Below are 12,867 nucleotides of genomic sequence, written 5' to 3' on the forward strand. Positions count from 1 at the left end.
ACCATTTCATTCTCTGATAACATTGGTGGTCAGTTTTAAAATCCCATTATTCTGAGTGCTGTAATTCCCCCTTGAACTGCCACTTTCGCTGAGACTAAGTGCTATGAACTGTTCCCATGCCCGACCCTTCAGTTATCACTTAGGAGCAGCATGTGTTGTTGATGTCGCTGTTTTGGCTGTGGTTCCCCCTGAACCTCCTGTTTCACCTCCAACTGAAGAGTCTTTTGTGATGATTTTGTTGAAAAGGATATTCAGCACCAAACTCTATGGGAGGATGCTCATTGTTCACTTCAGCTTGGAGTGGCACTAATTTTCCATCTTCCCTGAATTTACTAGTTTCCTAACTCACCTCCATGTGGTAAGGAAAGTGCTTTCTAAGCTTTGAAAAAGTATATAAATGTGAGTTTGTTTTTCAGATTGCCTTCACCTGCTCTATGTATAACTTCTATGTGTCTGTTTATGCATTGTCTCCCCTGTTAGAATGTATGCACCTTGAGGGCAGGGACATTTTTCTTTGTATCCCTAGTACTGAGCACAGTTCCTGGCACATAGCAGGTGCTTAATAAATCCTGGTGGACTGAGTTAGAACTGGTTCTGGAGAAAAAAAGAGATGACAGTGAAGGAGCCAGGGGAAGAACTAAGAAAGGTTGGGTCTAGTTCCATTCACAGCTCAACAAATACTTGGCAGGGATTGGGGTGGGGAGATATTTTATCATAAAGTGTTAAAGGAGATGAGGGTAATGGAAAGAAAGGATTTGGAGGCACAAGAGACCCAGATTTGAACCACTGCTTTGCAGCCAGGAGGTACAGTGGATAGAGCACTGGACCTGGAGTCTGGAAGACCTGAATTCAAGTGTGACCTTTGAAGACAAAATGAGATTATATTTGTAACATCCTTACAACCACACCTGGCACATAGTAGATGTTTAATGAATGCTTATTTCCTCCCTTCCAATTTCCTTCCTTCTAACTTGACCATGGGCAATTCACCTTACCTCTGTGGGCCTCAACTTCCTCAACTGTAAAATGATAAGGGTGAGCTAGATAATTACTAGCATCCCTCCCCACTCTAATATTCTGCTTTGTGTGAACACTGGTGAAGTCTCTGGTTTACTTAACCCAAATTCCCTGGAATAGAAAGTTTTGACATTTTTATTGACTTCTCCCATGTTTATTATTATTTTGAACAGGTCAACAGTATGACCCTATTGTTGTTATTAGGAGTAATGCTCTTAAACTTCCAAAGGGCTATGTTCTTACTGCAAGGTCAGAAGCTCTGAGGCACAATCTTATTCTTCAATAAATCCTGGCCAGGGCAGCTGGAAAGGAATAAACAGATCAATCCCTTGACCTATGAAAGAAAATAAAGAGAAAATAGGGGGTCAGAAAAACATCCCCAAGGGGTTTAAATTTCAGGAGGCCTGAAAAACATCCCTGATAGACTCTGTAGACATTAATTCTTTTGCTCTTTTCCCCTCTGCTATCATTACCCTGAGAGAGAGCATGATGTAATGGCAAGTCTTGACCAAGAGTCAGAAGACCTGTCATCTAGTCTTGGCTCTGCCACAGCCTCTTTGTGGGATCTTGAAAGGGGCATGCTGGAGCCAGCTTGAACTAGTTCATAAGAACCCATTGTTAAATTTTCATGGTTTGCATTCACACTTTGGAAATCAATAAATACCATGAATCTGGGTTTGATTTATTATTTTGCTGATTATCTAGACCTAGAAAATGGTGGAGAAAAATGTCATGAGTCAGATAAAACTTAAAAGTGTATCATGAGTCCTTTTTTTGTTAAGTATTTACAGCACACTCCTGTATTTGACTAAGTTACTTCACTGGTTTACGTACTATTACTGCTGGTCCCATCCATGAACTATAGCTGAGAGCCCCTCTATTCTATGATGGCAGATAAAACAGTTTATACTTGCAACATCGCAGTTCATGAGGAGCCAAAAGCAAATGATGCATCATTTGGAGAAAAAAAAAAAGAATCAGCTAGAAAGCAAACGGGCCAGAGTCAAAGAGTATGTCTAAGGTCCAGGAGAACAAGTCAGTGATATGAAACCTATGGGATCCAAAAGACAAAAAGAAAAAAACATGTTTTGAGGTCAGGCATGAGTTCATGAAACTAGATATTTGACCAAGGTTGACCATGACTGAAGAATTCATAAACAACTTCACATATTCAAAATAGTGGCCATTCTTCCCCTGATATATGATGTAATCCCACCTCCTTTTTCTGAAAGGGCTTCAGCTATGGACAGCTCCCAGGCAAGCTATTAGCATTAGCATTACCTTCATAGCAGACTACTGTGTCTGCAGTTGCAGATGCTTTGGATCTCAGTGTCCTCTGTAAAATGAAAGGGTCAGATTTGATATTCTCTAAAGTCTTTCAGTCTTTGAATCTAGGTTCCCACTACTTTCTACATCAATAAAACCTCCATGATGCCAAATTATTGGATGAGGTCATATATGTTCTCAGTCCCATCAACCAACCAATACATGTCTCACCTGCCTCACTATACTTCCTAAGATTGGAAAAATGTTGTAAAAATATTGTCAGTATCTAGCTTCAAACAATCCCCATCTAGGACTAGTAAGACACTCTACCCCAAGCCCTCACATCACTTTGTGGTTTTCTCTAACCACTGGAAAGCCTATTGGCACATTGGTTCAATAGTATGTTCTTGGTAATGACTTACAGCATCTAAAGTTCACTGTAGTTCAGACTGACTGTCTCAATAACAAGAAAGCAGCCAGAGAGACAACACTATTTTGCTGAGAAAGCTCTGGGAGAGGTTTTTGCTGGATAAAGTGCCAAGAAAATAAACATTCCACTGGAGTATTTGTTACCTAAGAAAAATAGCTTTGAGTTCATCATGTCTGTACTCAGGGCAAAACTCGGTTAACTGTGGGTCTGGAAATTGGGAGATTGCATAGGGAAGATCCTCCAGTTCTGGAAAATTAAAATGATAAATGTTTCTCCATTTGACTGCAAGTTTCTTAATGACCTACTTCTCAGCCAAAGGCATTTTGGTAAAGTTCATGATGGTCAGGAACAGCATAGATGGTCAGGCAGTCAAGAACAGTGAGAAAGGGGAATAAAAATACTTTGTTCTACACAATTAGTGCTCAGAGTACTAAAAAGGACAGAAGTGATAACAGTTCAAGTTATAAAAGAAAATTGATATATTAGGTCCTCTTAATTTTGAAGCAAAGAATCTTTTGATAACTAGGAGTAGGGAACTGAGTGGGGCGAGAGGTTTTAAGAAGATAGACCACTAAGTTTTACATAGGACAGTCATTAAATTACAAAATGGAAGAATTACTTAAAATATGTCTCACTGTAATACGTATTTGGAAGGAGACACAGACTCCCAGTGTTCACAAAGAAACAGGGTCTAGTTGTCAAGAAAAAAAAAACTTCAGGAAGTCACTTAATGACACAGGAAAGCTCTTTTCAATAATAGAATTGGTTAAGGAAATAATAGCCTCTTAGAATATACTACATAAATACTTAGCATCATTTAATAGATCATTTCTTGAGAGGTTCAGATCTTGTGACTGTGGAAGAAGATTAAGCTATCCTTATAACTATTATTATAGCCCAATGTTTAGAAGGTGAACATGTTTGAGACTTTATTTCCTCTAGGCATCATGTCTGCAATTCACATGCGATGCTATCAGGTGGGCCTCAGTGCACCGGCAGTTGTCATATGATCTGAGCAAACAGATTTTCCATAGTCGTTCTCGTCAATAATACTTTCTTCTATAAAGGTATATCTTATAAAATCAAGAAATTGCTCATTTCTAGTTACTTTAGTAATTCATTATACTGGTTTTCTAATGACTATATGTGAAAAGTGATAAGCAATTTAGAGTAGTATTTAGAGAAATAAAAACCACGTAGGTACACTTGGACACCAGTTCACTAAATGTCAACTGTTATAAATCACTACTTAATCTAAAAACTTTTCAATTCTAGCTCCCAGGCTTAAGTTGAAAAGAACTTTAAAACTTACCCTGAACCTTTTATCAGAATCAAAAACCAATCAGGGCATTTTCTTGGCTCCTGGAAAAAAGCTCTTGCAGGTGGCTTTGGTTTAGCCTTTGATCCTCCCAATAGCAGAACAACTTGGCTTACAACTTCTCCATGAGAAGCCCTTATTTGCCCTCTCTCCCCAAGCTCTCCCAGTCCCTGCATCCTCTCTCTCCTGGTCAGCAAAGTAGAGAAAAGAAAAGGAAGACGGCAATCATGCTATATGCATTCCATGACTATCCATTTCCAGAGTTTTCTCTGGCAACTAACTTTATTTGTCAGCTGCTCTAACAATGCCCCTCTCCACCCCATTTGTCAAATCAGGTTATTTGATGTTAACACAAAATTTGTTTCCTTAGCAAACACTGTCATAGATTTTCACTTCACTCCAAATATGCTTCTACCTTTTAAAGGAATAATAATGATCTTTTTCTACAACTATACAGCATTTAAATAGAAATGCAATTTGATTTCTTCATAGTACAAGGTATCTCTTTATGAATTTAGATATATTAACATAATAATAGTAAAGATGTTTATATGGGATATGCAATTTATATTTTCTTGGAGAAATTCAATTCCACAAATTTTTTTTAAAGGATCTACTCTGTGCAAGGCACAATGCTGGGTTCTGGTGATACAAAAGCAAAAGTGAAGGAAATTTTCCCCTCAATGAGTTTATATTGTATACAGAAAATAAGGATTATACATTTAAAATGTATATTTTATAAAATATAAAATGTATATTTCACTCAGCAGAGTGAAATGGAAAATGTTAATTTAGACCAAAACAAAGTCCTAAGACTATCATTGTGGAGGGAGTTGGAATAGGGTTTTATGAGCATAAGAAAGCATATGAAAGAACCCAGTGATCTTTTGGAATTTTTTCTGACTTGAAATTATTGGTGAAAATGAGGGTGTTAATGAACTAAGGATATCAGAAAACTATTGAAGAATGAAATAAAAGAGGAAACATGGAGTCACAATACAAGGAAGCTAAATTACCTAGGAATATAAGGCATTTTAAAGTGGAATAATAACTATTGGTATTCTGACCTTTAAACTCCAATAGGATTTTGGTGAGGGGGTGGTCTATCTGTGATTTCATCAGTGCAAGGAGCTTTAAGGCAGAAAACCTCCTTTACCAATACTGATTAACATCTATTCTGCAACTGTTTATCTTTGAGCTTTTCCTGGAGAATTGAGAGATTGTTGCATGGACAATATTTGTCAGAGATCATACTTGAAACCAGGTTTTCCTGACTACAAGGATGGGCTTCTCTTTCTCTACTGTAACATACTGTCTCTCATTTTAGAATCATTCTATACATAATAAAATCAGCAACAATGATAATAAAACAGTAATTTTTGAAGTTCTTTTTCAAGCGGTCCACAAAACCTCTTAGCAGTTAGAAAATAGCTAAGGAGTTTGAGAAGGGAATGAGTCAGTGACATAGTCAGGATGAAGACTACAGGCTACTGACTCCATTTTGGCTTAAACTTTGACCCTAAAAAAAAAAGCAAGGTCTCCTCCCTAGAATCAACATTTACATAATATTCTCTGGTTCATGGAACTTGATATATCTTTGATATCCTTTACATTAGCAGAAATTTTATCTTCCCTCTTGCAGAACAAACCTGCTTATAATTCCTCCAAGGAAACACCTTATTTTTCATTCCAGCCCCTGCATCCTTTTTCCCTCCTGGCAAGCAGAGAAGTTCTGGCTGAGGAAAAAAAAATTTAAAAAATTCTCCTCCCACTGTGGCCTTTCTGAATGCTCGGGTAACTTTGTTCTCTTCCAGTCTCTTGCTGTGTATCCCTCATAGGTGTCAGTGGAATAATCCTCATGACCTTTAAGACCCATAGGAAAAGGAAAGCCTGAGTGTTTATGAGAATACTGCTCATGGAAACTTTCCCTCACCAACACTTTCCTACTGGACATGTCCTACTGGACATCTTGAACAGACTGTGCTTCCACCCCTTTTGGTTATAAAGAAACCTGCTTCAGGGGATCTGAACCATAACTGAGATAAAGGTGAGGTAGGAGGAAGGGAAGGGAGAAAAAAAAACTGAATGAACTCTACCCTTACTAAAGGGTAGAGCACAAAAATTCTTCCTCATAGCCCAGTTTCAGGGCTGTTCCTCTGATCAATGTCAGAAGGCTCAGTGGGTACAAAGAAGAAACACCTCTGATGTCTGCCATAATCTATTGCCATAGGAGGTGACTTGTTTTTTCCTTTTAAATGTAAACACCCACTTCTGAGACCAAAAAGCTCAGTTGGCCAGAGAGGTCAGAATTTCCCTCAGGTAACAAATGCTTTGGAAAGTTCATTTTGTTTAAGCCTGAGACTTTTTTTTTAAAGAGTAATTCCAACAGGATATTTTTTAGGCTTAATAATGAGCCAAGTTGATTTCCCTGAACAATGAACTTCAAGGAATCCTCCTCTGCATCTCCTTTCGTACTGAGTCTGCAAAATGAAAAACATCACTTGGCCTATATTTAGAATCTCTTTAGGCACATTGCTAGCATTCTTACTGATGCTATGGCTTTCCTGATCTGGGCTGGTATTAATTTGAACACACGCTAGTTTGGAATTAGTTATGGCCTTCCATCACAGTGAAGTACAAATAGCAGTGGATTCATTCGTGACACTACAAGCGCACAAGATGTACTCCAGTTTTAATTGCTAAACCCTGATGGTCCAACTATGACTGTGGGTGGTAACTCAGGGTAAGGTCAGTGGTGGCAAGGGAATGAGAAAACTTCTTGAAACATAATTATAGATATGGTATTATTTTGTGGGCACTAGCATATTCCCTGAGTGGAGGGTTGTTTTGCGTGTGAAAGTCAAGGAACATAGGTAGTCTGGTTGGCCACTGAGATGGGAAGACCTCAGTTTGAATTGCACCTCACAGACTTAGTAGCAGTGTGATCCTGGAAAAGTCACTCTCTGAGTCTCAGTTTCTTTGATTGTAAAATTGAGATAATAATAACCCCTATTCCTTAGGATTGTTGAGAGGGATAAATGGCATCATACGTGTATAACATTTGTAAATCTTTTTTTATTGAAAAATTTGAATATTTTATTTTTCCCAATTACATGTAAAAAAACTTTAACCTTTGTTTTTAGAATTTTGAGTTCCAAATTCTCTCTCACCCTTCTGTTCCTCCTCCACCATTGAGAAGGCAGTAATTTAATATAGATTATACAAGTACAGTCATACAAAACACATTTCCATATTAGTCATGTTGTGAAAGAAAGCACAGACCAAAAAAATCAAGCAAAATAAAGAAAGTAAAATAACAGTATGCTTCAATCTACATTCAGGTTCCATCAATTCTTTCTCTAGAGGTAAATAGCATTTTCATCATAGGTCCTTCAGAATTGTCTTGGATCATTGTATTTCTGGGATAGCTAAATCATTCACAATTGATCATTGTGTATCATTGCTGTTACTAAATACAACATTCTTCTGGTTCTGCTCACTTCACTCTGCATCAGTTCATGTAAGTCTTTTCACGTTTTAATGAGAGCATTCTGCCTGTCATTTCTTATAGCACGGTAGTATTCCATCCCAGTCATATACCACAATTTGTTCAGCCATTCTCCAATTGATGGGCATCCCCTTAATTGCTAATTTTTCACCCCCACAAAAAAGTCACTAACATTTTATAAACCTTAAAGCCATAGTCTTATAATAATAGTTCACATTTGTAAGCTTTAAGGTTTATAAAATGCTTTGTGGACTTGATCTCATTTAAGTCTCACAATGACCTCATGAAGTAAATACTGCAGGGTTATTATCACCATTTTCTATATGAAAAGCCTGGAGGCTCAGAGTGGTTAAATAAAATGCCCAGATCCACAAGGTTATTAAGTATCTGAGGAAGAATTCAAATTCTCAACTCTAAGACTAGCCCTCTTTGGATTGTGTCACTGTTGCCTTTAAACTTCAGCTAATGTTATGTGAAAAGGAAAGAGTTTAAGTCTGCTTGCTCTCAAAAGCCCTTCCTACTGGCTAGTACTGCCAAGTGTCCAGAGCAAGGGAGCCTATTCCTAGTCTTCCCAAGATATCTTCTGTCTCCAAATGCTTAAGATTTAAATCTTAGCCCTAATCACCTTAGGTGCTGCTCCTTTTAATTGTTCAAAAAGGATTTGGTCTAGATGACTTCTAATTTCTATGTTTCTTTACAGCTCTAAATATTGGGAATCTGGTTCTTTTGTTAAATCTAAATTTTACCATTTCCGTAGAAATGTAGTTATGGAGACCAGAAGCCATCTGTTATTCCCTAATGTTCCTCTAGATTCAAACAAAATCTCCTAAAGAGAAAACAACTGTTTCTTAACCAGTATTTCATGCCTCTATTGCTTCTGAGCAAAGAAGACCCATCATGCCTCTGGAAACCTCCTTTGTGGTCTGGAATACCTAGGTTTCAGTCCTGCCTTTGACATAGACTAGCTCTGTGACCATGAGTAAATTATATAACCTCAATGCCTTGGACAGCTTCTAGAGACTTCATATTATAGACTGGCTGCCCATCTGTATCAATGCAGAAAGGGTATATCCATACAGGAAGTTTCCTATACTGATTAAATCACCCATCTAGACCCCATCATCCACTCCTTCCCCCTTCTACCTCCCCAAAACCCACTGAATATTTAGAAGAGTCATTTCCCAACCACATGCATTAACCATCCTAAGATTTATAGGCTTTTGTTATTGACAGCCATGGGTCTAATAACATTCTTGCCTATGTTAGCTATAAACTCACTATACAGATACAGTGTTTACTCAGTGACTCTATAATCTGCTTTTACCAGAATGGTGTGGTCTGTAGAACTGACTTCCCACTCATCTCATAGGATAGCAAACCAGGGAGGAGACACTGTAGGTGTCTGTTAGATGTAGTAGAAAAAGCATTAGCCAAGAGGCTCAGGTTTAGTCCTGGCTCTCTCACTCACTGGCTGTGTTATTTGGTGAAGTTGGTCAACCTTCTAGAGGTGGTCCAGACTTCTGAACCATCAAAGAGGAGGATTGGATTCATGATTTCCAAAGTTCCTTCCAGCTTCATTATTCTATGACTCTGGGAGTGATGTGTTTCTCCCCAGGTACTGTGCTAGGCATCAGACAATCAAAGAGATAATCCTCACCCATATGGGATTCTGAGAGGTGGGGGTGAGGGAAGAACTCACTCTAGACATTAGAGGACAGCCAGGGCAAACGTAAGGAGATGAAAGATGGACCATCCTCTGTGCTGAGTAAGAAGAAGGATGGTGTGGCTAGACTGTAGGATGAGAAGAAATGTATAATAAAGTTTTAGTGTTAGATGGGGGCAGGTTGTGCAAGACTTTAATAACTAAACAAAGGAGGATTTTTCTTCATTCTAGAGGCAATAGGGATTCATTGAAGTTTATTGGATAGGGTAGTGATCCGCACTTCAGGAAAAAACTTTGGCAGCTATGTGGAAGATAAACTGAAGTGGGGAAAGACTTGAAGCCAATTAGAAGATTATTATAATAGTCCATCAGGGGGTAACAAAGGACTGAATTATGGTGGTGAATGTGTGAGTAGAGAGAAGGATAGATGAAAAGAGATGTGTGGGTACAAAAAAAAGATTTGAGAACTGATTGGATATGCAAGATGAAAAAAGGAGAGAAATCAAGGATAATGTCAAGGTTGCAAACTTGGGTTTCTATAAGCGTGTTGGTGCCCATCTCAGAAACAGGGAAATTTTCAAGACGGGTAGGTTTGGAGCAAAAGATAACAAGTTATGTTTGGGATATGCTGCATTTGAGATACCTATGGAACCTCCATTTTGAAATATGAGACAGTTGTAGAAGAATGACACTTAGAAGAATTCCTATGGCTAGATATAAATTTGGGAGTCATCTTTATAGAAATGATGCTTAAACTGTGGGAGCTGATGAGGTCACAAGTGAAAGGGGATAGAGAGAGAATTGACATGGGCCTTGGACAGAACTTTGGAGTATACCCACAGTTAGAGGACATGATACAGATAATGATCTAGTAAAGAAAACTAAGATGGATCATTCAGACAGGTAGGAGGACAATCAAGTGAGAAGAATGTCATGAACACCCTGAGAGAAGAGAGTGTCTAGTAGGAAAGAGTGGTCAGCATGTCAGATGCAAGGCTGCAGGAGAGATTGAGAAAGATAAGGATTGAGAAATGTTTATCAGATTTGGCAATTAAGACATCATTAGTAACTTTGGGGAGATTAATTTTAGTTGAATGATAAGCCTGGAAGCCAGCTTGCCATCCAGTAACTCTGGATGAATGAAACTGGGCATGGCCATTCTTTCCACAGGAAAACCAATGTATCTCCATATTGGAGAAGAAATAGATGGTGTGGACATGAGAGCTGAAGTGGGACTTCTGAGCCGGAACATTCTGATCATGGGAGAGACAGAGAGAAAATGCTATCCCTATAAAAACCAGATCTGCAGCTTCTTTGATTTTGATACCTTTGGCGGGCATATCAAGGTATGTGAGTACCAATCATAACTGGCTTAGCTTTGGTGGAATATTAGGGTGTGCCATTGTTTTGAAATGACCTTTATGCACTGAACTCCCCTGCATGTATGTTATTCTTTAGCCAAACTGGACTACCTGATTTTTCCTATACACAATCTTTCATCTCCCACCTCCATGCCTTTGAATAGGCTGTCCCTCCTGCTTGTAATGTTCTTTCTCACTTTCTACTCTTGGAATCCCTGATTGTCTTCAGTGCCTTTCCTCATCCCCTGATTATTTATTCATATCCCATACTGCTTTGTACATGTCTTGTAATAACTTCAAACTGCACTCAGATTTTTTGGAATTTCCAATATGATTGGGAGTGACATTGTGGTACCATGGATAGAGAGTCAGCCTAGAAGTCAGGAAGACCTGGGTTCTTGTCTAGTCTCTTACAGTATTGACTATGGGACCTTCAATTGAGTCATTTAATCTCTCAATGTACTAAGCGACCCTCCAAGAGCTTACATTATTAATTTGTTGTTGATAAAGCCTTTGTAGAGGAAGCTTCTTCACAGAGATCTGCCTTCACCAATGAAATCACAGGTCTGATTTTTAAAAAATAAAAATAATAATAAAATGACCATAACAATAACTAACATTTGTATAGCACTTACTATGTGCTTTACAATTATCATCTCTTTTAATTCTCACAACAACCCTACTGTTGTGCTGTTATTATTTCCAATTCACAAATGAGAAAACTGAGGCAGAAAGAGGTTAAGTGAATTTTCCAGGGTCACATAACTAGTAAGCATCTAAGACTGGATTCAAACTCAAGTCTTCCTGACTCCAGGCCTTATCCTCTGTGCTCTATCTTCTGCACCACCTGGCTGCCTATAGTACAGTTCATTAGATTAGGTGGACATTGACAGAGATGCAAAGGTAAATAAGATTTTTTTGCCTTCTAGGAGTTCATTGTCTAGTAAAGGAAGTAAGATATATGCGCTTGCTATAACAGCAATGCTATGAAATAGAATGAGATACAGTCTATCTAACATATAATTGTCATCATCTCCTCACAGAATGTCACTGGTTACTGGGACCAGGTATGAGAACCTGTGTTCCGCATGCATCTATGATCTCTAGAAAAGAGACAAAAGGAAAAATTATCAAGTTCAAGTCAAATCTACTTAACAAGCATTTATTGAGCACCTATTATGTGTCGAGCACTATGGATACAGAGAAAAACAAAAGTCAGTCCCTGTTCTCACAGCCTAGGGAAACCAGAGTGGGGATTGATGGAGGACTCGGAGAGGGGGAAAGGTACTGCTTATAGCAATAAGCATCGACTAGAATTTCATCCACTGCCAGGTCTTTTTTTTTTCTTTTTGGATGTCTTAATAGATCACAAATGTTTCAAGGGTATTTGCTGACTTCTGTCTTTTCTGCTTCCAGTTTGGACCTGGGTTTAAGGCAGCTCATCTTGAAGGTGTTGAACTGAAACATATGGGTCAGCAGCTCATGGGGCAGTATCCAATCCACTTCCACTTGGCTGGCGATGTGGATGAAAAGGGAGGTTATAACCCACCAACTTATGTGAAAGACCTCTCCATCCACCATACATTCTCCCGCTGTGTCACAGTCCATGGCTCCAATGGCTTATTGGTAAGAAATGATAGCTGGAGAATTTACTCACTGGAGTGTTTAAAACACTGCTATCCAATTCTGCTTTCTGTGGAGATAGGACTGATTCATGCTGGCAATTAGGAGCAATGCAGAGGGCATGAGAGATCAACCCTCCCCTCTAAGGATGAAGGTCCAAGTCATGATCTGAGAGGGCAAATGGAAGGCCATGCTGGGTCAAGCCAGAGATCAAACACAGACAGTCAGACATGAGACACAAAGGAATTCAGAGCAATGGTCTAAAGTGAAAGGGTCACTCAGCACAGAATAAGACAGGATAATGTCATGAAGAGAACAATGGGCACCCAAGACATGAAGGTTTGTTCCATACAAATTCCCCAACCAAGACAACGATCCCCAAGGCCTCCAGTTCCACCCCACCCCCACCACGCTTCTTGCTCTGCTATGCTGACATCACTGTGGACTCAAGCAGTTACCATCTTTCTAAGATCCCTTGCAATTCTAAAATTCCGTAATTCAAAGATTCTATGAGTCATTTTTTCTGTAACAATCAGCATACTGGATTCAGAGGAGAGACCTAGCCCATGATTGTAGGGAACTTAACCTAATTTAAATCTCTTGATATGAAAGCAAAGAATACAGTGAGGACTTGGGCCAGACTGTGACATAGCCACTTTGGATCATTTTTGTCCCGATTTG

The 12,867-nt window shown here is 38.8% G+C and overlaps 1 protein-coding gene across 1 annotated transcript in view; it reads left to right on the top strand.

Annotated features, from left to right (window-relative positions):
• Window positions 1-12,867, top strand: part of CEMIP (cell migration inducing hyaluronidase 1) — a 242,439-nt gene that overhangs the window by 165,034 nt on the left and 64,538 nt on the right. Inside the window, exons 12-13 of the mRNA XM_069098686.1 lie at window positions 10,373-10,548; window positions 11,980-12,189. Of these exons, the coding sequence (XP_068954787.1) occupies window positions 10,373-10,548; window positions 11,980-12,189 (386 nt within the window). The remainder of the gene's footprint in view (window positions 1-10,372; window positions 10,549-11,979; window positions 12,190-12,867) is intronic.

This window comes from Petaurus breviceps, unplaced genomic scaffold, assembly GCF_028583685.1.
Source record: "Petaurus breviceps papuanus isolate PSGF00001 unplaced genomic scaffold, PetGlider_PUasm1.0 37, whole genome shotgun sequence".
Classification (NCBI taxonomy): domain Eukaryota; kingdom Metazoa; phylum Chordata; class Mammalia; order Diprotodontia; family Petauridae; genus Petaurus; species Petaurus breviceps.